The sequence below is a fragment of the Triturus cristatus genome, chromosome 4_2 (genome assembly GCF_964204655.1).
Source record: "Triturus cristatus chromosome 4_2, aTriCri1.1, whole genome shotgun sequence".
In the NCBI taxonomy this organism is placed as follows: Eukaryota; Metazoa; Chordata; class Amphibia; order Caudata; family Salamandridae; genus Triturus; species Triturus cristatus.
In genome coordinates, this window is record NC_140586.1 from 329,441,148 (window position 1) to 329,466,850 (window position 25,703).

Here is a 25,703-nt window from a genome sequence, read left to right on the forward strand (position 1 = left end):
TTTTCCGTGATAGTGGCTATGTGTCTATGTGTAGAGTAGCAAGATGCAAGCTGTTTGTGTGGGATTAGACTCTGTATTGTGCATGATGTCCATGACTGTGTGGGTATTGTGACATGTGCCATCCCCATGCATCCAACGTTGGCCAGGCCACCATTCTCTGCATCCACCTGACTCAAGCTTGCAGGACATGGTTCTGCCACCTGTCTACACATACCTGGGTGCCCCCCAGGACACTCCACATGATCCCTGACATCTGCGCATGACTGTCGCTGTACTCAATATGTCTGTCGGCACGGTTGTGCGGCCACCCCCTCAGCTGGTTGGGCCCATCACGGGTGTGTATGGTGCTCCATGTCTGTCTTGCCTAATACATTGTGACCCATGTGTGTCCTGTGCCAGACTCAGGCCCCAGGGTATGGATGGTTGAAGTCATATGAGAACTCAGGCATGGTTAGACTTTACAAGACACATGTAAGGTAATAATGCAAAATGTAGGCATCATCTCTTTATCGTGTAACTTTTTATTTGTGTTGGGGTACGTGTTGGGGGGGTGGGGGGTATGACAAGAGGGGCTTTCCGGGTGTGTGGAATCCAAAGTTCACTGGTGTAGTTGGTTTCCTTGCCATTGGAAATCATCAGAGTCCATGCCACAGTCTTTGTCAACATTGGTCAGACAGTGACCAGCAAGTCCATGTGGCAGAGAATGTCTTTTGCTGATGTGCTGCTGTTGGTCCAGTGGGCCAGGTGCCAGGCCAGGTGTCCTGGGAGATGGTGCTGTTGCGCCGACCCTCACGGTCTTTTCCGTGGACGACCCGCCCTCCTGCGGGAACCCTCAGAAGCAGGCCGTGACGATGTTTGGGATGCTCCGTCGGAAGTCTCCTCCTCCTCCTGATCCCTCCCTGTGGGTGGTGATGTTCTTGGCCTGGTGGCACAGGGAGGGTTGCCCATGTTGTCGGCTATCCGACGGAGTGTACGGTGAATTCCCGTGAACACCGTCACGAGCTCAGCCTGTCTGTCCTCCATCCGCCCTTGGTGTCTCAGTAGACAGGCATGTTGCTCCGCATGTTGCTGGGCCTGCTGGGTCTTGATCTCCCTGAGGGTCCCCTTCATCTCGTTGAGGGTGGACACAACCTGGCCCATGCCCGTGGTGTCCTGCCGGTATGTGTCCAGGATGTTTCTGACATGGGAATATACCGGTTCCGCAGCCAACTGGTCAGGCTCGTGCCTCCGCCGTCCTCCACTCCCACCACCCCTGCCCACTTGCACCTGGCCTGCCCTTGTGGGCACATCGGGTCTCCGGGACCCCTGAGGGGTGGCATTAGCGTTGTCGCCTGCCTCCTCCTGGGTGCCCGGTACACCGTGTCCCTCCTGGTCAGCCTGGCTGCATTGTGGTGGTGGGGCAGGGATCCTGGGTGTCTCCTGGGATGTGGCAGGAGTGGGGGTGGTGGTTGGCCCAGTTGTACCTGACGCAGGTGCTGCAGGTGGTGGGACACCAGAGGGGCCAGGTTGGTCGGGGTCGTCCACAGAGTGGTGAGAGTCGTCGCTGCCGGTGGGATCGTCATCCCGCAGAGCCGGGTCCTGTGAGTCTTCCCCCCCCAGTGTTGGGGGGTGATCCACGACATTGACCTGTGTGTGAGAGAGACAATGTTATTTTTGTTCCATGCAACATCCATGTTTCATTAGTTTTAAAGTTGGCACATTTCCTCTGGGTATTTGGATATGTCTTGCATTCCACTCACAGTGCACTTGTGCATGGGTTTGTCCCTTGGCCACAGCTTTTGAGACTTTACCTATGTGTGACACAGTCTTACTTGCTGCGTCAATTGTGACTGCAGTCAGCAGTGGAGTGAGCAGGTGTGGCGAGCCATGCATTGGCGCCTTCCGTGTTGCACTGTACGTGGGCACATGGAGTTGTTCCACACACTTATATAATGCAGGTAGCTAGCGTTTTGCTCATGCACAGGTTGAGACATGGCCCAGTGTTTTGCCATGGAGAAGAGAGGGGGATTTCAGGCACTGGCCACCCTTGTCTACATGCACGCAGTCCACCTGCTGACGAGCAGACATTCCCACACCACCCAAGGCTGAATTGGTCTCCCTGTGTCTCCCTTTCTCACTCCCTCTCTGTCCCCCTCTCCCTCCCTCCCTCCCTGTGTCAGCCTCCTCCCTCTGTCCGTCTCCCTGTGTCTCCCTCCCTCTCTCTTCCCCTCTCCCTCCCTCTGTGTGTCACCCTCTGTCACCTCAGCCCAGCTTCCTAGGCACACACTTTTTGCAGATCTTTGAATGGCCCTTGGCTTGTTCATGTGAGTTTGTTTCTGATCTCCAGGCACCCATTGGGTGTAGTGTCTGTGTCTGCGCTGCTGCTATGGTGGTGTGTGCTGCCACTCTTTCACAGTGTTGGCTGTTCATTAGCGGCTGTCATGTGCAAAAAGTGCCTTCACCCCCATGTCTTAATGCAAGGCTTCCGCCATTTGCTGGCAAGTCTTTCCTGTGTGGGGACACACTGTTTGTCTGGCTGTGACCTAGGCCATATGGGCAGAGGGCATTGTTGTCTGCTTCTGAGTTGCACTATGTGATTTTTGGGGCCCACACTCCCGCCATCCGGGTTACCGTGTCTTGTGTTGGTGTTTTCTGTGGCCTGTGACTTGGCATTGTCCAGCTGGGTGCATGGGGCATGGTGGCGCTAGTGGCATGTGCGTGTTTATGGAGTGTGGTTGAGTCATGCGATAGCTTGGGGTGGTTGTGTGCATGATTGTGAGTTTGGTTGTGGATGACGTTCCCCCCATGTGAGGTGAGTTGTTTGTGTACTCACCCGGCTCTCGGAGTCCTTCTACTCCGTCCACTGCCACCACCGGCAGTATGGACATCACCCTCTCCTCCCAGGGATGGTATTGTACGCGTCTGCGGGGCGGCCCTCCTCCAGTGATGTTGGCCTGGTTGTGGTCGTCGGTCATTTTGGCTCGGACCCTCCTCCGCAGATCGTACCACCTGGCTTGGCATTCATGCCTGGTCCTTCTGGTGGACGCAACAGCATTCACAGCATCGACAATCGTCTGGCACATGGCTGTTTTTTCGGAAATGCTGGTCTGTCTGACCAATGTTCCAAAGAGGTGTGGCTCGACTCTGAGGATTTCGTCGACAAGGACCTCCAACTCTTGGCTAGTGAACTTTGGATTCTTGTTAGTGGGCATGGTGAGGGGTGTGGGTGTGGATGGTTGTGGGGGGGTGTGGGTGTGGATGGTTGTGGGTGTGTGGTTGTGCAGGTGTGTGTGTGAATGTGATGAGGGGGTGTTTGTGAAGGTGGTTGTGTGAAGGTGAGCAAGTGTAAGGTGTAGTAAAGTTCAAGTATGGTGCTGTGGGTTGTCTGTGGGGTCTGGCAGCAGTGAGTCTTTTGCAAAGGCTCATGGTTTGTGTCTGTGGGCCCTTTTTATTGGTCCATTGGTGGGTGTGGCTGTGTTTGAACTTTGGGTGGGTGTGTTATAAGGAGTGGTTGTGTTTTGGGCCTCTGTTTGGGAGTTTGGCAGTTGCAGGTCAGTGAATGTGTTGTATTTGTGCTTGTTGGACATGTTTTGTGGTTTGGGGGGTTCGAATGGAGTCTTCTTGTGTTGTTTTGCTTTGTCCTGGTTGTGTGCGTGTGTTTTTAGCGTCTGTACGGTGCGTACATCGGCCATTTTGTTGTACAGTGCTGTCCTTGTCTCTGGCTTGGTACGACTCGTACATGCGCGATGTTGGGTGAGGGTGCTGGTGTTGGGGCCTGGGGTGCGCTCCGTACTTAGACTGTTGGGGTGGGGGTACGCTCCATACATATGCGGGTGAGGGGACGGGCCGTACATACACTGTTGGGGCGGGGGTACGCTCCATACATACGCGGGTGAGGGTACGGGCCGTACATACACGGTTGGGGTGGGGGTACGCTTCATGCATACGGGGGTGGTGTTACGGTCCGTACGTACACTGTTGGGGTGGGGGTACGCTCCATACATACGCAGGTGAGGGTACGGGCTGTACATACACGGTTGGGGTGGGGGTACGCTCCATGCATACGGGGTGGTGTTACGGTCCGTACGTACACTGTTGGGGTGGGGGTACGCTCCATGCATACGCGGGTCAGGGTACGGTCCGTACGTACACTGTTGGGGTGGGGGTACGCTCCATGCATACGTGGGTGGGGGTACGGTCCGTACGTACACTGTTGGGGTGGGGGTACGCTCCATACATACGCGGGTGGGGGTACGGGCCGTACGTACGGTGGTGTACATACACGGGTGGGGGTACGTCTCGTACATACACGGGTGTACATACACGGGTGTACATTCACGGGTGGGGGTTCGACTCGTACGTACACGGGTGTACATACACGGGTGGGGGTTCGACTCGTATGTACACGGGTGTACATACACGGGTTGGGGTTCGACTCGTACATAGGAGGGCTGGGGGGGGTGGTTGGGCACGTACATACGGGGGCGGGGGGGAGTGTTGGGCGCGTATGCGGGCACATGTCTCCATGGTTGCTATGGGAGTTCGGTGCGGACTGTGCTTTTCCCATCCGGTTGTAACATCGGACGCACGGGATGGATCGTACTTTCGCGGTCGGACTTCACTTTTCACATTTGTTCGGTAATTCGTCCGGAGACCTGTCGGGCACATTTTCCGACCCGAGGACGTGTGGGGAATTATTCCCAATGCGATTCGTATGGACTTTTTCCCATGCGAATCGTAGTTGGCAGTTTGTACGGCACTTGTACGAATCGTACGGTAAAAAGACCGGATACGAGTCGTACGGGGAATTTTTTTACAGGATCGTAATCGGCACCTAAGCATTCAGCGATTTAGGAAAGCAAAAATGCAACATTTTGTTTTGTAATTCTGAAGTGTTTTGGAAAAAGAGATTTTAATAGGGATCAAAATAAATCAAGATACTACTTCTTGATGATGCACAAATGATAAATATTTACAGAAACCCGTATTCCACACATTATCATTTGTGTGCTATATAGTTTTCTCAGTAAAACTATTTCTGTGGAAAGTTAGTGGCCATTTCAATAGAAAATTTGCAATCTGTAAATGTCAATGTGCTACCACACAATGCTTTAGTCACATTTACAAATCGTCTGTTCTCGTGTCCATTAAAAGTAGGTGGGTCACAAATGTTTGTAGTTCTAAGAAGTAGGTCGTGGTTCGAAAAAGTTTGGGAGCCACTCGTCTACAAAGCTATAGATTCTAGTAGTAGTTCAAATGGGCAGCTAATGTAAAATAATTACTTCATAGTCTGCTCGAAGGGAGTTAATAGCCTGTGGTCAAGGGACCCTTGGGTGGTCCATTATGCCTGCTCGTGGGGTCCGCAACTGCTTAGAAAACTGAATAATATTAAAAGATTGACAAAGTGCATATAAATGAAGCAAAATTTGTCAAATGTTCTGTAAATGTGAAGAAATTTGAAATTGGCGACTGCAAATTAAGTTGGTATTCACAGAGTGATTGGTGGGAGAAGTTCGAATGCATCAAACAGAAAATAGTGTCGATAATGAGTGGACCCAGTTGAATTTCAGAAATGTCCAAACCTTTCTATTGAAAATATCATAAAAAAAAGTTTTTTCTAATTGTTTGTGAATTTAAATATTTCATCACTTGTGTATCTGATGAATGCTTCTTTCTATATTTGTGAGTGTTGTTTTACTGGTCAAGTCAATAAAATTGCTTAGGTTGGCGTTCCCGCTTCCAGTAATGACTCAGAGGGTCGTCCCCATATTCCTATAACGATTCAGTAAAGGGCCCCGGGATCTAATAAGTATTAAGTGGGGGGTCCAAAGAAATTACATATTTAACCCCTTCGATGCTGCGCAGATTCCGCCGCTGTGCTGACGGAATCTTGCGCGGGTGTGGTCATGACGGAATGGTTCCGTCATGAGCACAGCTCAACCGTGGGTCATGACGGAACCATTCCGTCATGAGCACCGAAGGGGTTAAGAACCACTGTGCTACAGAATGCAGGAGCCGCATGTCTAAGCATGAGACAACAACAAAGCAGCTACACCATAGATAAATATGTTTGTGCCACAGGAGAAGCAGGGCCTGCTCAATACACTGTGTTCCACTGGAAAACAACATGCAAAAGCCCTATGTGTGGGGTAATGTGTTAAGACATAATGCCTCTTGCAGTTCTTCTCTCATCTAATAGCTTATCAATCTTTATGTTGTCAGGAAATTAAATTCTATAAGAATGGACACCAACATATGCCAAGGTCATTTGAAAGCCCATGAAGTGTCAGTGGTGATTTCAGTTTTCACATTGACACTTATTAATGTAAACCATGCATAAGCATGATAGTTCCCATGAGGCATATAAAATGCATATGATAGTGTGTTGAGTACCCTCTCAGCCAAGCACAATTGCCAATAAAGTTCCACATTACCCTGTATGTGACGCAAACATTGCCATATTCACTTCCACTTTGCCAGGTATGTACAATGCACACAACAAGATTAGGCTCAATATTGTCCTTCTATGTAAAGCTGGCATTCTTTACAAGCTCTGTCAAGGCAATGAGTATGTTACAGAAGGGCTAGTAGAAATTGGCATAGCATGAATGGCGTGGCTAGCAACATAGTTCAGTGACCAAGCTCTCCCTGCTAATACCTGTAATGATCTGATGGCCATGACTTCACATACCGTCAAGGCACACTGTGCATTCAATACTCCTGGGTTTGGTAAATTGAGTACCATCAAATTGGGTAACAGCGACATTGTTTACTTACAGCTCTCAGAAGATCTGCTAGTTATGCCTTTTCCAGTGGACACTTTCGTCTACCTTCAAAAAAATGTGCAGCCTTGATTTGAAACAATACAAGAAATCTTTGCAGTGAAACACCTACAAATCTGGCATTTTAAAGTAAAAAGCTTTGACGGAATGAGTCTGAAAATATGCAGTGCGTCAAGTTTTGTAATTTGTGTTCCATGTACCCCTTTTAGCAGGTGTAATGTAGAATCATAAGAGGTGTAATAAGTAGTCAGGGCTCGCAATTCTCGCAGGTGAGGGGCGGAGGGGGGTCATGGGGGGGTATAAAATAAAAAGACACCTTACCTGACTGTGTCCACGCCGCCTCTTCTCCTGGGCTGGGTCCCACGCCGTCCCAGACAGCGCCCAGCCGGGCACCAGGTAGGGGGGCCATTACCTCTATGTAGGCTGCATGCGGCCAACATAGAGAAAATGTAGAGTGGGCATGACTGCTTTGGTCGGCCCCAGAGCTGACAACACAGTCAGGGTACTCAGAGTGGTGCAAGACACTCCTCCCTGACCCGCCCACTCGTCCGCCCCCAACCAGGCATATCCTCCCACCCGCCCCCAATCAGGCATACCCCTTAAATACCATTTAATTTTCTGCTTCTCGCACTGCGAGAAAGCAGTGGGGCGGGGCTTCTCCGCCCTAATGGAGGAGCAGCCGCTGGCTAATAAGCTATCTTTCTTCTCGTAAGTTAATGTTCTACACAAGGGTCCTACAGTTCAGCAATATCAGTGCTTTAATCAGAGGATACTAGCACTTCTTAGCAGCAGTGCTGCACTTGTAATACAAAAGTATGGTCAAAGGCTGCTGTACTTAGTAAGAACAGCACCATTAATTCTCAATAGGGTTGCCAAACCTTTCAAGTGCTAGCGCCATCACGTTTTAGGACTGTTTTTTTTTTTTTTTGGTATTGTGGCGGCTGCCATTTACCGTGGGTGGTTGTGCAGGGGGGCACCAAAAAAAATAAAACACTTGCCCTGAGGCTCGACACAACATCCCCCTCCTCCACCATCCTCTCTCTTCCAGACAGGCTCTGGGACCCAGGAAACTGCACTAACCCATCCTGGAGCTGCTCTCGCAGCATGAGAGCAGCGTCAGGATTGGTTGGAGCAGGCTCTTCCAGGGCTTCTAAGAGCACTGGAGGCCAGCGCTTTCTCTAACCCAACTGTTCAAGACACCTAGGTTATAAAACTTTAACATGCGCATGGCTGGCTGGCCGGCCACAGAGACATGCACATTTTATAGCTCCCTGCAGCTCCCTCTCAGCAGCACCTGCCTCGTCCCCGTCACTCAGTTCAGGATGGTTTGGTAGCTGGAAAATAAAATGGTAAGAAATAAACTTTATTACCATTCTATTTTTCAGCTCTGGCCTGTGGCGCAATGCTCTTCTGCTCAAAATGAGGAGCCGTCCCTGATTGTATGTATGCTTTGGAGCGCTGCTATAGTTCAGTGCGGCCGTATGCACACTTTTTATCAAAGTTGCCATAGATTTAATGCTGCTGAGGTTCAGTGCAGCAATATCCAAACTTCTCATCAAGGGTGATTTGCTTTTTAATTGGAGACTCCTCTCACTTGTTGGCTGAAGACTGGGCTGTTGGAATGAGGTCTCTGGGACCTGAAAGCGCCTGGATACCCTATCGGGTGATTGGTTGCACTTTTAAATTCTGATTGATTTACTTCTCAGCAGAGCTGTCTTTTTTCACTTGAGCTGTAGCAGAGCTTCTAGCATGGTGGATTATGCTATAAAGACAATACACTGATACTCTCAGTAAATATACCAACGTTTGAATGAGCATGAATCTGATCTACCCATTTACACTCATAGCGAGGGATGACAGGATATTATCAGGATATTATTTGGTCGAGGTGAAACTTCCTTTACGCATGTGTGACCTTGTGTAATTTCACTCTATGCATGTTATTAAAAATTCTGGAAATTAAGCTATTATACCACGTTGATTAGATATGCGCCATTAGCAACAACAATTTTATACAAATGCACTAGAGCAATGCAAACAATCAGAATGCTAGCATCTGATATTTGTGGCACTTGTGTATTTTGCACTATTTTTTTAGCCCGAAATGAGTCCTTGCATCTAAAATGGAGGCAAAGGTGCATTTCATAACGAAAGTATAGCGCCAAATATCAATTTTGCATTTCCCTTGATAGTAGTATGTGACCAACAGACGGCATTAGGGTGCGATATTCTATCAAAACCGCAAAGCAACTGTAGTGTACGTTTCTTTTTCCCACAGAACATGTACAGAACGTGCCATCAGCAGTGTAAGACATTCGCTATATAGTACAGATTGCATTGACATCATCAGTGTAAGCTTCACATATTACTGCTCAAGCGGATGTTGTGCAATCTTCCCTGCTTACAAACAAACTACAGCAAATGTGCCTGCAGTGCAGGTTTCACTAACACAACAAAGTGATGCACCATTGACAACAAATAAGCAAGTTTTGGTCAGTAAAAAACATAGGGTCTTGTTATGAGTTTGGCAGTGCGGGAGCGAACCGCCCGCTCCTGCACGCCAAACCAGTGTGCGCACTGCCTGCCATATCACAACGTTTCTCATCACTGATGAGCAGTTCTTTGGCAGTCCCACGGCGGTGCCTGTAAAAAAGGCACTGCAATGGGAACACCGAAGCAAGTTCTTGCAGGGCATGGACTATTAAGTCCATGCCCTGCAGGAACTGGGGGTGCATGCAGACAGGGAGGCACACCATGTGCCGCTCTGCATGCATCCCCTGGTGCGGAGGCAACAGGGGGCCTGTAGGGCCTGCATACTCCAGGCATAGGACAAGCTCAGGAATAGGGAGTATGACCATCAAATCAGAAGCAAGACATTGAAACAGACAAGAAAGTCATTAGGAAGCAAAAAACACAAAGACCACTTTAAATGTATGTTAAAGTACAGATTAAAATGCGGTCTGTGACAGATGACAGTACGGGTGTGTGACAATTTGTTCCGCTCGCGGAAATTGTGAAATGTCGACATTTTTGCATTCTGCGCGGAACGCGAAAATGTCGAAACTTACGCGATCCGCGAGGGAACGGAAATTTTCGCCCATCCTTAGTCAAAATACCAGTGTAATCCAGTGCCTGTATATAACTTTAAGGGACTACCTCTCCTATCAGGAGCACAAACAGATTTAAAGCAGGTGCCAGAGTTGAAGGTCACTTTCAGTAATGCATTAATCAGCACAAAAGATTCGTGAGCATGGTGGAGGCTAGGCAGGTGTGCTTTCTCCCCATATCTACTGTCAGCAATTTGCTGTAATCATTGATGGAGGTCTGTGCATCCATGGGTTTCTCGAGCGCAATCCCCGTGTAGTTCCTGACACCAGGAGGTTCTGTCTCCTCATCTGCTGCTCTGGTCGGTCTCTGACCCTTTATAAACAAGAGGCATGTGAACTGCATAGAAACCCCGCCCCACACACTGGCGGTGTGCAATGTCTTCCCGCCCTTTCCCCACTATGATGGACAGCTCACTCGAGGGACCCCGGCGCCCATCGGCGCTGTGGCAAAGTTACAGACACACATGGTCACTGGAGACAACTCTTCTGGCCCTTTACGCAGCTGTAGTGTAGGAAAAGCACTTATAAGAAAACAGCACCAAATGCACCACTCAGCTTATAAAATAAGTTCAAATTCTTAAAGTTGTTCTTTTTCAAAAACTTCTTCTTTATTGTGCAGTTTATCATGCAATCTTTAAAAACTTCCAAAAACAGCCAAAGCAGCCGACGCGTTTCGTCCACCTTAGGACTTCTTCAGGGCTGCAACAAATTTATACAAAAAAGCAATATAAATGACACACGTAAGGGCTAAGCACAAACAATTGTTTCAACACAAATAGGGACATTAAAAACATTATAGATGCATATCTAAAACAAAACAAAACATGAACACCAATGTATTTACTTCAATCTAATTGATAATTAAAGTTCTATATATAATGTCGTCAGGGGAATCCATAGTGCATAAAATAACAATTAATATTTACAACATCATATTTGTGACATATTGAACCGTTGAAGTTCCAGATGAGTATGTTTAAAGAATATATGAAAACTCCTCTCAGCATGTCACATTTTAAAAGGCCTATAAGGGTTAGTTTATTAAAACAGGCCAAAAAAAAGGGAGGACAACGAAAAAGAAAAGGCAACCACTTCACATAGAACTAGGTATAAGATGCATAAAGCAGATCTAATTGTTAAGAACCATCAGGTTAAAGGACTATGTTAAGTAGTGGGGGCAATGTGGTTAAACCCCAGTCATGGTCTGATTAGAACCGAAGGGAACGAGGAAAGGAAGTAATAACTACAGGGGAAACGATAAGTGTATACCCACCAAAAAAAAGTGGGATGAATGTCATCGTCTTTAGGTTCTCTTTTGAGTTCTTCAGATCCCTCACTACTTCAATTAGTAGTGTAACTTAGAGTGGTAATCCAAGTCCCTGAGGGAAAGACAAGATCACATGGGGTGTGCTAGGATAACGAAAGGTTCATTTCTAAAAGCCACAAAGTTTGTAGATCATAGCAATATCCTACTCACTTATTTCTTCAAAGCATATGATTCAATGTAGGAAGGTTCAATATCAAGAGACATCAGTGTTGTATATTGGTGTGACGGTGGATCTATGTGGTAACTCATCCAATGATAAGGACAAGTGTATCCTGTACTGAGATACCTATAAAGAAGGACATACGTAAACAGCATTCAAACAAAGAAATAGAGCGTCACAGTTCCAATAATCATGTACCTAAACACAAGTAAAGGAGGAAAACCAGACACACATGGGCAAATATAATGCCCAACTCAACATGCCATCGTCAAGTTAAAAAGAATAAAGAAATTAAAATTGCAATCAGAAGAGGGTGAGGTGAGCTATAACTATCTAAGTATGAAGACAAGGGTAGGGCAACATCTAAATAATAGCAGCAGGCTGTACAAGGAGAGTGAAAAACGCCCCATGTTACTTACAAAAAACAACCTCAAACCACATACAAAACCAGTATAAGAGGGGTGAGGCGAGATCTGACTTACCCGATTCCGTATCTAGTTTCAGATGTAGGAAGACACCGATCCTGTCTGGTAGCAACAGGACCCCTGGATAAAAGTTCCTGTTTATATAGCATCTAAAACAGGTGAGAAGGAAAACACCTGATTCCAATCCCAAAACGCGGGGGTTTCAAATCACAGCCCAAACGTCCCCGGAAGGGAAGGAAATCAAATTGCCGGCCGCCATCTTTGAACGGCGAGGAAAGTCTATGTAGCGATACAAAAATTGTAAGAAACAGGGGTTTCCCTATTCCCATGCTTCCAAGGTGTCCATAAAAGTGATCATGTTAAAGTACACTGGAATTACGGGAGACTCACATGACCATAAACTAGACAAACAAGCAAAAAATAAATAAAATAAAAGTAAGGAACTGGCCGCCATCATGGAAAGGTAAGGTGAACCTATGTGGCGGTCAGATTCAATGGGGGAAATCGATGATAAAGCTAATCGTCATCCTAGATAGGTGAAATAAACCTACGTTGCGGTCAGAATAATTCACAGTTCCGAACAAGTATGGAAATCGATGGTGAAACCGATCGCCATCTTGGAAAGGTATCGTAGCGAGTATCCAATGCTCATGAGAGTGCAAGAATATAGTAGAATGTTTCGTGTTAAAAGAGGATGTATAGAAAGAAACAAATAAATGATGAGAATGATGGCAGTTGAGAAGGGTGAAGCCTGATTGAGAGCCCAAAGCCTGAAAATTTCAAGTCTCAGCCAAGGCGTATTGTGAAAGACAAAGATATAGCAGGCCGCCGCCATCTTTAAGAGGTAAAAAACCTATGTGGCGGTTGAATGAAGAGGAACTGTGAGGAGTAATCACAAAACCTTGTTAAAGGGGTATCCAAAAAGGGTAAATCTAATATTTTTGTTTAACTTGACCATCTTATGGGCGCTCATCACTTCTTAAAGATGACGCCCAGCTGTTTACTTTCTCATTGTTTGGATTTTTATTGTTATTTGAAACTTCTGAGTTTTGTTGTTCGTTTTGGGTTTGAAATTAGATTAGATTTACCCTTTTTGGATACCCCTTTAACAAGGTTTTGTGATTACTCCTCACAGTGCCTCTTCATTCAACCGCCACATAGGTTTTTTATCTCTTAAAGATGGCAGCGGCCTGCTATATCTTTGTCTTTCACAATACGCCTTGGCTGAGACTTGAAATTTTCAGGCTTTGGGCTCTCAATCAGGCTTCACCCTTCTCAACTGCCATCATTCTCATCATTTATTTGTTTCTTTCTATACATCCTCTTTTAACACGAAACATTCTACTATATTCTTGCACTCTCATGAGCATTGGATACTCGCTACGATACCTTTCCAAGATGGCGATCGGTTTCACCATCGATTTCCATACTTGTTCGGAACTGTGAATTATTCTGACCGCAACGTAGGTTTATTTCACCTATCTAGGATGACGATTAGCTTTATCATCAATTTCCCCCATTGAATCTGACCGCCACATAGGTTCACCTTACCTTTCCATGATGGCGGCCAGTTCCTTACTTTTATTTTATTTATTTTTTGCGTGTTTGTATAGTTTATGGTCATGTGAGACTCCCGTAATTCCAGTGTACTTTAACATGATCACTTTTATGGACACCTTGGAAGCATGGGAATAGGGAAACCCCTGTTTCTTACAATTTTTGTATCGCTACATAGACTTTCCTCGCCGTTCAAAGATGGCGGCCGGCAATTTGATTTCCTTCCCTTCCGGGGACGTTTGGGCTGTGATTTGAAACCCCCGCGTTTTGGGATTGGAATCAGGTGTTTTCCTTCTCACCTGTTTTAGATGCTATATAAACAGGAACTTTTATCCAGGGGTCCTGTTGCTACCAGACAGGATCGGTGTCTTCCTACATCTGAAACTAGATACGGAATCGGGTAAGTCAGATCTCGCCTCACCCCTCTTATACTGGTTTTGTATGTGGTTTGAGGTTGTTTTTTGTAAGTAACATGGGGCGTTTTTCACTCTCCTTGTACAGCCTGCTGCTATTATTTAGATGTTGCCCTACCCTTGTCTTCATACTTAGATAGTTATAGCTCACCTCACCCTCTTCTGATTGCAATTTTAATTTCTTTATTCTTTTTAACTTGACGATGGCATGTTGAGTTGGGCATTATATTTGCCCATGTGTGTCTGGTTTTCCTCCTTTACTTGTGTTTAGGTACATGATTATTGGAACTGTGACGCTCTATTTCTTTGTTTGTATGCTGTTTACTTATGTCCTTCTTTATCTCAGTACAGGATACACTTGTCCTTATCATTGGATGAGTTACCACACTATGGATTCCCCTGACGACATTATATATAGAACTTTAATTATCAATTAGATTGAAGTAAATACATTGGTGTTCATGTTTTGTTTTGTTTTAGATATGCATCTATAATGTTTTTAATGTCCCTATTTGTGTTGAAACAATTGTTTGTGCTTAGCCCTTACGTGTGTCATTTATATTGCTTTTTTGTATAAATTTGTTGCAGCCCTGAAGAAGTCCTAAGGTGGACGAAACGCGTCGGCTGCTTTGGCTGTTTTTGGAAGTTTTTAAAGATTGCATGATAAACTGCACAATAAAGAAGAAGTTTTTGAAAAAGAACAACTTTAAGAATTTGAACTAATTTTATAAGCTGAGTGGTGCATTTGGTGCTGTTTTCTTATATGTACATTCCAGTAATTGGAACGGCATTGTGCTAGCGGGTGCTAACCAAAATTGCACACTCATGGTGGATGGAATCTCCCACCAGTAGACACATTGAGTTACTCTTAAATCCGGTTCTGTCCCAGTGAGATACCGCTAGCTTTGTGTGTTGCATTCATTGTAGGAAAAGCACTATACATTTACCCAACGAGGTAGCACTTACTGATTAGCCAGTAGAAAGTATTCCAGTTGAGTAGAGGTATTGCACAAAACGGTGGCATCTTCTTGGATAAATATGCAGGGCAGGATTCATTCTGGCACGATGCTCCTGTCACAAAAATTAAACCTCAACAGGAAGCACTTATACTGAATTTGACCTTCAACTCAGGCACCTGCTTTATTTATATCTGTAAGTCTTACAGATATAAATAAAGCAGGTGCCCGAGTTGAAGGTCAAATTCAGTAACGCATTAATCAGCACAAAATCTCTGCGATCATGCGAAATTTCGCGTGATCGCGGAGATTTTTTGCCATTTCGTGATATTTTGCGAAAGGCACTTTTGCAAATTCCGCCCACTCTTAGATGACAGACCACAAAAGCGGTCTGTAGTGAAACTACAAAAATGTGGTGCTGAAACTGTGCAAGGCTCTGGCGCAAATTTGGCTCTGATTTGCTGTTCCACGCATCTTCGGTGCATTGGAGACTAAGGGGATGATTTTGACTTTGGCAGGGCGGGTACTTCGTTGCAACAGTGACAGAGCATCCTCTCCACCAAACTGAAGACCTCCTATCTGATTTACAGTAGGACGGACAATAATTACGTAAACGACGTAGACTGCTCGGCGGACCCAGCTCTTTTGCAGAGATACTCCTCCGATGGTCTGACTGAGATAGAGCCACCAGAGGTTAGGCTATTCTACCGCCTACCCAATTCAGAGTGGGTAGTCGACTGCCCAGCTTTCAGTATACCTTACTGGTGTGAAAAGCTCAGTGGTAAGGGACAGTAAAAACATTTAAAAGACTCCCTCACCATGGGAGAAAAGTCCGATGGTATGTGGGTCATTAGCTTTTGTTTTTAAGAAACAAAAGCCCTCTTAGGGATTTGATTTTTGAAGAATCAAAGACAAGTTAAAAGCTTTTCGACCAACCGCCAAGTTTGGTGGATACGTCTTCCAAACTTGTAACTCATTAACAGGATCCGTCATGACAGGGGTTCCTGTCAATGACTACATTTGTCCACAGGCCTGGCAGACAACTCTACAGAGTGCAAGCACTCCTTTAGGGTGAGAGTCAGTGCGGCCAGCATGACTAGCGGGTGGTGAGTTGAGGGGGTTATGAGGCTGGGGGGTTCATTTAAAAAAAATGTTTTACTTACCTTCACCTCCGGTCCTGCGTTGTGTCTCCTCTCTCTGCTCCGAGTCCTAGGCAGCCTCCCCTCTCTTCCCATAAGTCAATGTCAGTGTTGTGATTGGCTGCGACGCCAACCGCACAGGCGTCTATGGGGAGGATGTTTTCTCCTTCCAGGCTACATGCAGCATACATGGAGAAAACGGGATAGTGCGTATGACAGGTTTGGTCGGCCCTGAGGCAGACCAAACAGTTAGCGCCCAGAACAGTGGGCAAGCCACTCCTCCCTTGTCCTGCAGCAGGATTGCCCACCCCCAACCAAACCCATCTTTCTGCTTTCTCGCAGTGCGAGAAGCAGAAACAGAAAATGGTATTCATGATACCATTTTATGTTTCTGCTTCTCGCACTGCGAGAAAGCAGTGGGGTGACGCTCCTCCGCCCACATGGAGGAGCTGCCCCTGGTGAACATGTATTTTAGTACATCTCCCAAACGGAGTGAATACTGCGCTCAAATCTCTAAATCAGGCCCTAAAAGGTATGATGGAGAGTACAGAGCACCACAGCCTAGCTGCTGCTACCCACATTTGGTGGCTGGCAGGGAGTGACTGTAGGAATAAGGGCCCTGCAAAAACCGGCCTCCATACCTTCAGCTTCCACACCAGTAGTTTGCAACCACTCCCACTAAAAGACACGGAATCTATGAATCCCATTCAATAAAAACCCCTCCTTTGATCCTCCAGTAAGTACGTTTAACAAAAGAGTGTTTTGCCATTCTTGCCAACATTGGGTGATTCGCCCATTGCTGCTTGTCACTGATCATTTTAGACTGGCTCTTGCTGTTTTAGTGTCCATCTGGCATATCTAATAGCAATTTCTTGGCATCTCCTTAGGACAAGCTATCAAGAGCCTCTAACCTGTAGTGAGCGCTCTGCCGGATACACCAGACCACCTGTGGTTCTGCCGTGGCAAACTCCTACTATTCTGCCCTTACTAAGGCAGAGGTCTCAGGTTAACAAGCAACATTATGTATCTAAACACTTGTCCGTTCTTTGTAATCTGAATTCAAAATGCATTCCTAAAGATAGTAATGAGCAAGTACTTGTTCAACATTTTGATACCAAATCATTTCTATACTACCTTCTGTTCTAGGAGATAGCGCAATAATAGAAACTATAGTTCAGGCTGAATCATTCTTACACTTCTTTCAGAAGATACAAAACCACTGAAGTTACATTGCCAAAACCATGGGTAAGGCAGAAAAGGCATCACATGACTTTTGACTAACTTGGGAACATCACCTCTACCTCCACTCTCTCATTGATCCCAAACCTCATACCACTACTACGATCCCCAAAATAACCCTTTCTAGACTCTTGCCTACTCTTCCCCTCCGTGCATCATCTCATACCTCTTACTATTCGGATCTCCCAAAACAAGCCTTTCCAAACCCTTCACTCTGACTCTTCCCCTTCCATCTCCCTTTTAGTCATCCCAAGCCTCCTCCTACTGCTTTGAGCTCCAAAACACAAAACAAAGTTCTAAATCCTTCCCTCTTCTATCCCTCCACTATCCTTTTCAATCCAAATAACTGACTAACATGTCCACCACTCAAACTACTTTCATATTTCACTATACTAATTCACCACTGATCCTTTGTGGGTTTCGGAGTAGTGTGCTACTCGCTGAAAAAGCACTTTAGCACCCTATCAGGGGTAGCAAGTGCTATATAAATGCACACCTTTTTCCCTCTTCTACCCTCCACTATCCTTCTCAATCCAAATAACTGACAAGCATATGCACCACTCATATTACTTTCATATTTCACTATACTAACTCACCACTAATCCTTCATGGGTTCCAGAGTAGCATGCTACTTGCATAAAAAGCGTCTTAACACTTCGTCAGGGATAGTAAGCGCTATATAAATGCAATTACAATACAATACAATACATGCAGTGGGACCACATAACATTTAACCCAGGACTCATTGCAAGCAGGATCACACAGCTTTTGACCTTGATTACAATTAACTTCCACATCAAACTGTAGCCTAGAACAGGCAGTGGTAAGAGCTGTATGTGGAATCACAGAAGCCACCGTCAAAATCCCGAGTGTCATGAGCAATGCCAGCAATGTATTCAAGACAGGGCAATTGCATCAACTGCAATATACACTTCAGGCACTAACAAGCAGGCCAGCACCACTTCACTAGGCAATTCAGGAGAAGAGTGGTCTCATCCAGAGTGGTTAGGGCTACATCTGGCTTGACCCGTTTTATGCCTTCGTTATTGGTTGCTGTACTACAAATGCAGGGCAATGAGCTCCTTCCTGTGGAAGCCGGGATCTGCACATCATTAGCTTGTAGCTTTGCTGCTGTGAGAGATAAGAATTATGTGTTGATTCTCTTGAATGCTGATGCTCAGATGCACTGAGATCTGGTAGGAAATCAATAGAGATTGCATCTGCGGCCCATGGCAGCCTCAAATTACCATATGTGTGACACGAGTGCTTAATTCCACCCTTATCTTTTGCATTGCTCACTCAATTCACATTTCCTAGATAGACAGCCTTTCATTCCAGCACAAGAGATGCACCATAGTATGAAACAAACAGATTTTGCGACAGGTGTGAAGTCCCAGTGGAGTTGGTGGCTGTATCTAATCCAGGGCTTAGTGCTGCCACTGTTCAAAATGTTGAGAGCCATTGACGAGCACATTCAGGCCAACAGGCATGCAGGGTCTGAATATGCACACCTGTGCACCTACAAAAGTACGTGGACACCCACTTGTATGGTAGCAGTTTAAGCTTCCTTTACATACAAAAAGTCATTATCCTATATGCAGCAGCAGGAAGAAGAGGCGGACAGAAGAGCGGTGGTGAAGAAAGCCAAGGGTGAGAGTGAGAGAGGAGAGAGAGAGAGAGAGAGAGAGAGAGAGAGAGAGAGAAAGAGAGAGAGAGAGGAGGGTGAGGTGGGGAAAGCAGAAGGGAGGGATAGAGCGGAGAAGGTGAAGCAGAGATAGGGTAGGGCAGTGGGTAGGAAAGTTAGAGGAGAGGAAGGAAGGTGAGTAAGGCAAGATAGACAGGGGAGGGGGAGAAGGAGGAAAGTGAGATTGGGAAACGAAGGAGGGTAAGTTGGAAAGAAAGGAGTGTGGGGCAGTGAGTGAGAGGCAGGAAAGACAGAGGGTGGAATGAGTGACTGAAAAAAATAAGATGGAGACAAATGGGTGGGGTGTGGTGGAGAGAGAGGAGGATGGCACACAGGCAGAGTATAGCAAGGTGAAGAAATATATGAGGATGTTGAGAGCAATATGAGAATGAGGCAAAAAGAGAGAGGATGCTTAGGCAGGGAGGGAGGAGGATTGTGGGAGGGGGGAAGAAGAGAGCGCGGAGAGTGGGCAGAGAAAAAGGAGGCTGAAGCAGAGAGGACAGAAGAGAGAAACCCCCACAAATATTGAGTAAAACCAGTAGATTGAGTGGGAGACCTATGTAAAAATCTTTTATGTCATCAAAGCAGTGAAAATGAGAGGTGATCCAACTCTGGCCACCACCCGAACTCCACACGTCAAAGTCACAACAACAAGCAAGGAGACTATTCAGAATAATTCATAAAAGCAGAAAGGATGTAGCACCAGGACTAAATGGGATACCAAAAGCAGTTTTCAAAGTAAATCCATCTTATTGGTTGGAGCCAATAGTAAGACTATTCGAAAGCTGGTATTCCACATCTGCAGTCCAGCACCATGGCAAGGATCTGAGATGTACTCAGTTCACAACAAAAGGGAACCAACTAGATCTATTAAACTATAGGTACATTGTACTTTTGAAAGTAGATTTCACATACTATGCTTCATTAATGCTTGAAGATCTATGGAAATGGATGACCGAGCAACATCGGAGCCCTTGGTTCCAAACAGGCTTAGGAAAAATATGGAACCACGAATAACATTGTGGCATTTTTCCTACTTGTTCATAAAAGAATAAAAACTGAAGAAATGTATATGCTTGCTTCATTAATTTTAAGAAAGCATTCAGTACCATTTATAGAAGACTACAATAGACAAAACTAGGCAACTGGGTGATGCAAGATAAACTAATTAAGGACATATTCGTACAGCACTCCAATAACTGGAATAACATTGAAAAAGGGGCCGATAGATCTCAGAGAAAGAAAAATATTCATAAACAAAGAATTAAAACAAGGATGTGTCCTCACTACAGTTTTGTTTAACCTATTTGTGGCCAACATGGAGAAGAATTTATTGAATCCAGGAGCATGTCCACCTAAAATGAACAAGCAGCCAATGCGTCTAATCCAATTTGCGGACAATACAGTCATTTTAGATTACGCAAATCAAGGGGTTTAGCACACTAAATAAATGGAGCATATGCCGTGAACCCAATAAATTAGAGGTTTATCAAAGACAAAGGTACTGAAGTTTTCAAAAGGTGGCATTAACAACCACACCTAGAAAATGGGTCATAAATTGATTACCACAGCTGCATCGTAGAAATAACTAGGGCACAATTACGATTCCGGTCAGACTTTCATCTGACCGGCACCGTGGCGGAAGTGGGACCGCCCGACTAGCTGTGGGCGGTCCCGCTATGCGGCGATCGCAATCTGTATACTTTATATTGTGGGATGTGCTGTGGGCTGCAGCACACGCGGCAGTACAAAATATACAGTTTTTAAACATCCATGCACTATGTGGCAGGCACTATGCGGTGCCTCCCACATGGTGCAGGGATGTTTAGGGGGCACAATAGGTGCCCCCCAGGGCCTATAGTGGAGAGGCAGGGGGGCCCTGCTAGGGACCCCCAAAGTTACTTTACGCCAGCCTTTTCATGGCGGATTAACCACCATGAAAGGGCCAGCATAAAGTGACATCCTAATCCCTACGGCTTAATCAGGCTCAGAGTAAACTTTATAAATAGATTTTTAGACATCTGAATTCAAGCAGCCAAGAGTAGATTCAACTTGAATTCTACTTAATTAAATCAACCGCACACAGTAAACATAGCTTTAAGAAAATACTGTTGCAAATTAAAACACACAGGCAAGAACTTGTTCAAACGATTCCTGAGATTGTGCCATACCAACCATTTCTGCAAGTGAATTAAGAAGATGCATGACAGATGTGTGTGTTTTAATGGCACTAAAGGCATTTTAAGTGGATTTGTAACATTTATGAGTGTACTAACACTTTATGCAACTATATGAATTTGTTGTAAATATTGAATGGTTTTAATTAACTAGCTATAAAACTGTTTTACTAGTAGGCACAACCACAACAGTTGGTGAAGTTTGCCGCTCATCCCCCTACAAGACCATCCAGCATGCCCAAAGTCAGTTCTTAGAAAACTGGCAAACACTAGACAACCCCATTCTTCCACGTGGCCCTCCCAGATCCCTAATCCTGGAGCTTATCAGCTTCATATTCACTGCTGCATTGTTGACCTACTCACCTTGAACCGAATGTACTTCAGAAGGTCAAAGTGATCAGCATACATCCTGAGGTATTCCAGCACTTTGGTGTTGTGTAGATAGGTTGGGAAATCCTCTGGGAAGGGAAAGTCTGTGTAACACATCATCTCTTTGGAGGTGTTGGTGACCACAGAGCGGTAAATGCTACTCCGTCCATCCTCTACTTCTTCCTGGAAAAGAATCAGAAGAAAAATGCAGGTATTGGAAATTTCAGTTATATTTACAAGTTGGTCATGTAGCACGGACAAGTACATAAAAGTACTGTAGTGCTTTACAGTAAATGTCAATTCTAAATTATACTGTAAACGTAAATACAACTCAACATGGTACTGACAAACCTAGGCAAGCTGTGCAGGGCCTGTGGCCAAGCCAGGCATGGAGTAGGAGGCAGAACCCCTGAGATCTGCTCCAATTTTTCCCATCTAAATCAGCTTTGGCTGCACTTGAAGTCCTGGAACGGCTTCCTGGCACAAAAATGAAAGAGGATAAAAAAAAGACCTGAGGAGGGACACAGATCAATGGGAGGAGTGACTTGTCTGGCACAGCAGACTGGCTTCTGGATTGCCGGAGCAGATTTCCAAGCTGAGATGCTGAGTCCAGGGGCCCTGGACAGAGGCAGAAGAGGAAGAATAGTGGGCCAAAAGAAAGCGGACAATGAAGAGTCAGGACTAGAGTATGATGAGGCCCTTGGAGCGAGGAAGGAGACACATCAGAGTTGACGGAAGACAGCAAGTTGCTGCACAGTCCTGGACAGGTGCCTCTGAACCTGAACCTGATAGAGATCAGGGTGTGTATAATATTCCCACTACCACAGATAGAGTAATCTCACAGTTACACGCACATACATTCATCATACGCTAGGGCCCATTTCACGAACAAACGCTCAAATACTCTACCAGCAGCAATAAACCTGTGGAAAGAAAACTCCTAGTCACCCTGCATCTATATCAGGTCGACAAGATCTGGTTATTGTGACTGTCCATAAACATAATCTATACAACCTATACGAATAATCAAAATATAATACACAATAATTGACAAGAAATAATATCCAACACCATGTTCAAATTATATTGCTTTATCTAAAATTAGTCAAATGAAAATCAAGCAGCATAAATCATTTTTCTCATAGTTACCTATTCTAGCTAAATGTCAGAACGGGTCAGGACAAGTCTCTTGGTAAAGTCTCTCAAGACGAAGTCCCTTCAGCATCAATCCTCAGCAACGCAGATTCGATACGCGGCAAAGGCAAATGGCAAGTGGCAAAGCCCTCTCTAGGCTAACAATTCTTATACTAAATCAAACAAAAGAAAGATACAAAGAAAAGTCGTAATGTCCGCTGGACCGCTGAGCAGAGCGAGAAGGAAAGGATGTAACATTGCAACATTCAAAAATCTCCGCTCAGGAAAAATCACAAAATAAAGACTACGGAACAGGAACCAAGAATTTCAAATGTATCTGTTAGTTCTACTTCTCCTCGGCAATGAGACCAATGCTCAGAGTCTTTCTCTAAGGCTCCTTTGTTTTCCCAAGGTTGCCAAGGACGTTCCATTTCACTCGAAGATTACCCCGGCTGCTGATGTCCTCACCGAAAATTTTATAAGGCAAGCAAGGACTGTGGTCAGCTGACTTCAGGACCATATTCAGCTGGGCTCTCTTCCATCACAGTTTTCTATTCTCAACTCGAGGCCAGGCTTACAAAATCGGCCATCTTTAACTAGGCCGCCATAAGCCACAATAGACCATCTTAATTAAAAGAAACAAAAACAACGTTACCACAGCATAGTGATTAAACAGTGTTAACCCCACTAATACCCTTATGTGTATGCATCTATCTAGCACTTGCAACATAGAAAAGCATTAATTCGGAAAGCATTTTGTGCTCAAAAATAAACAGCACATAGCAACGTTTAAACATGAAAACACGCACGTTATTTTTAAACAGCACATTTATGCGCACCCACGTGTAACTCTCTCTTGTTAGGACAAACGGATTGATTAATATAAACGCACTTGCACAAGACAAATAATTAATTGCTAGTAATTAATAAAATTAATATGACAAATAGACATGCCAGAGCTTCAAAAACCAACGAATTTTTAAACAGAAAACTCTGCTCCAGCAATCCCCCCTTTGGTGATTTTATCACCAAATAAACCCAAAAAAAAATTAGTGAAAATTTAGTCCCATTTTAGGAGAAATCGGAAATGTCTTTTTCCCCTTACACAACATTACACACCAGTCACTCTTTCATCATCCCTTTTTGTCTCTAAGTAAACACTCTCCCTCAATTCTTCTAATTCAATTTCTTGAGGTTCTCTTTTCAACCTCTTGTTTTTCTTTTCTTTATTCAATTTCTTCCTCCCTCCCCTGTTTTTACAACACACACACACCAATCTTATTATCAATAAAGCAACAATTATACAAGTTAAAGGAAACAATATTCTACCTATAATAGTACTACCTATTTTTGCAATAAAATCCTCAACAGCTATCATTTTATTAGCTTTTTTAGTCCATAAATTCTCAGCTTCAAGTGGTACTAATTCTTCATGCGAATCAGTAATATTTTTGATATAGACCTTCAGGTCTTTGCTTTCGTCTGGAATGTAAGTGCAACAATGTTGAACTTTCAGCATTCCACAGACTCCACCCTCCTTGGCCAATAGAATATCAAGGGCAAGTCGATTTTGCATAGACATGGCACGTACGGCACTTAATTCCGTATTCACCAAAAGAAACCCTCCAGCGGTATTTGTCGACAAGCGATCAACCACTGTGGACAGTTTCCGAATTCCATAAGCATTCAAAGAAATTCCCACTGCTGGAATCAAAACCCCAAAAATGTCACCCACTATTTCAGACCAAGTTTCTCTCTTAAAACGCATTAGTAAATTAATATGTTCTACATCTGTTATTTTATCTATATGAAAAATCTTTGGAAAAACCAGGCCCACATAACACGTGCCATACCAATGGTCAGGCAACTTGTAATAAGCCTTGTTCCCACAAACATAATATACTCCTGGAAAAATTGTATCTTCTCCACCTCTGAAACCCCAACCTGTTGCAATGAAGTATGTATCATGGCACTCACTAGTCCCAACAAAATATGTATCATATTGGGATTTCCTTCTTGTAATGCAAAGTTTACCTTTCTGTGGTGCATCTAAAGCTAAAGTTGGACTAGCCCCATTTTTCAACTCTTTTCCCATCTCAATGTCCCAAATTGTCTCACTCACTTTATATTTTCCTGCTTTTTCCTGCATGTTCAATCTCCTTTCTTCTACCATATCCAGAAAAGCTTTCTCCTCTCCTTTCAAACTGCAAGTTAAATTATTCTTAAAAATGTAATCTAATGTTAATCCTTTTTCTTCAATAAAAATCTCACCAAAAGTGTTAGCTTCTTTAGCTGGATTCAGCTCTTTGCTCATTGGCAAGTGCCCCAAAATACTATCTCTGTTAGACATCTTATAATCTACTTTCCCTAACAAATAAAAAACACTACTTAAAATACTACAGGAAATACCATATGTAGCTGGTAAATGATGATAAGTAACACCCTCTGAAACGGATGCAGGTAATTGCATACAGACGTAGCAATCCCTTACTTCCATTGTTTTCACATATTCATATAACAATTTTGAAAAAACATTACTAGAAAAGTTATTAATTGACCTATCTTTGTGTATGTAAGTATTACTAATTTTAATTGGAACTACTTTTTGCGAATTCTTCTCTATATTTGTCACATTCTCTGTATGCATCTCAAACTCTACTTTAAAAGTAACTAATAAAACTAAAACACCCCATAGAAGCATTAATAATCCAGTACAGCAGCAGCACATTCTACACCACCTTTTAAAGAAGGCACATCTATTTCTATTATCCTCTATGCTAGCCATTTTACTACTTTAGTCTCTACTACTCCACTACTGTTGGAACTCTTCAATTCTTCAGCAATTCTTCAGCTTTCAGTTTTTCCAAATGATCATTCGTTCACGTAATCCAAGTGAATCCTCCTTTATTCAGTTTGGATACTTGTCATTCTTCACTTCAATTTCTTCAACATCAAATTGTATTAGATCTCCGACATCAAAATCCTCAGTACTCGACTCTTCTCCAATGTCAGTCAAGAGTACTTTCAGAATTTCACCAGTATCTTCCTCAACCACTTCTCTCAAGATCTCTTCCGGATTATCTCGAGTCACTGTTTCTTCTTTTCCTCCTTCAGACAGTGCCACATAAGACCATTCCGGTGATCTGTACTTTTGGTTGGGTCTTCTTACTCTTTTTATTTCCACTGGTTCTTTTGGCTCCTTTGATTCTTCTCCTTCAGCTTTTGAACTTTGACTCGAAACTTCATTCACTTGTT

At 44.5% G+C, this 25,703-nt stretch overlaps 1 protein-coding gene across 6 annotated transcripts in view; it reads right to left on the minus strand.

The window, feature by feature from the left end:
- The window catches only part of LOC146833815 (dimethylaniline monooxygenase [N-oxide-forming] 2-like), a 540,028-nt gene that overhangs the window by 264,248 nt on the left and 250,077 nt on the right, over nucleotides 1-25,703 (minus strand). For all 6 annotated transcript variants that reach the window (XM_085601702.1, XM_085601705.1, XM_085601701.1 and 3 more), the window contains one exon: nucleotides 21,309-21,497. In XM_085601702.1, coding sequence (XP_085457828.1) covers nucleotides 21,309-21,497 — 189 coding nt within the window. The remainder of the gene's footprint in view (nucleotides 1-21,308; nucleotides 21,498-25,703) is intronic.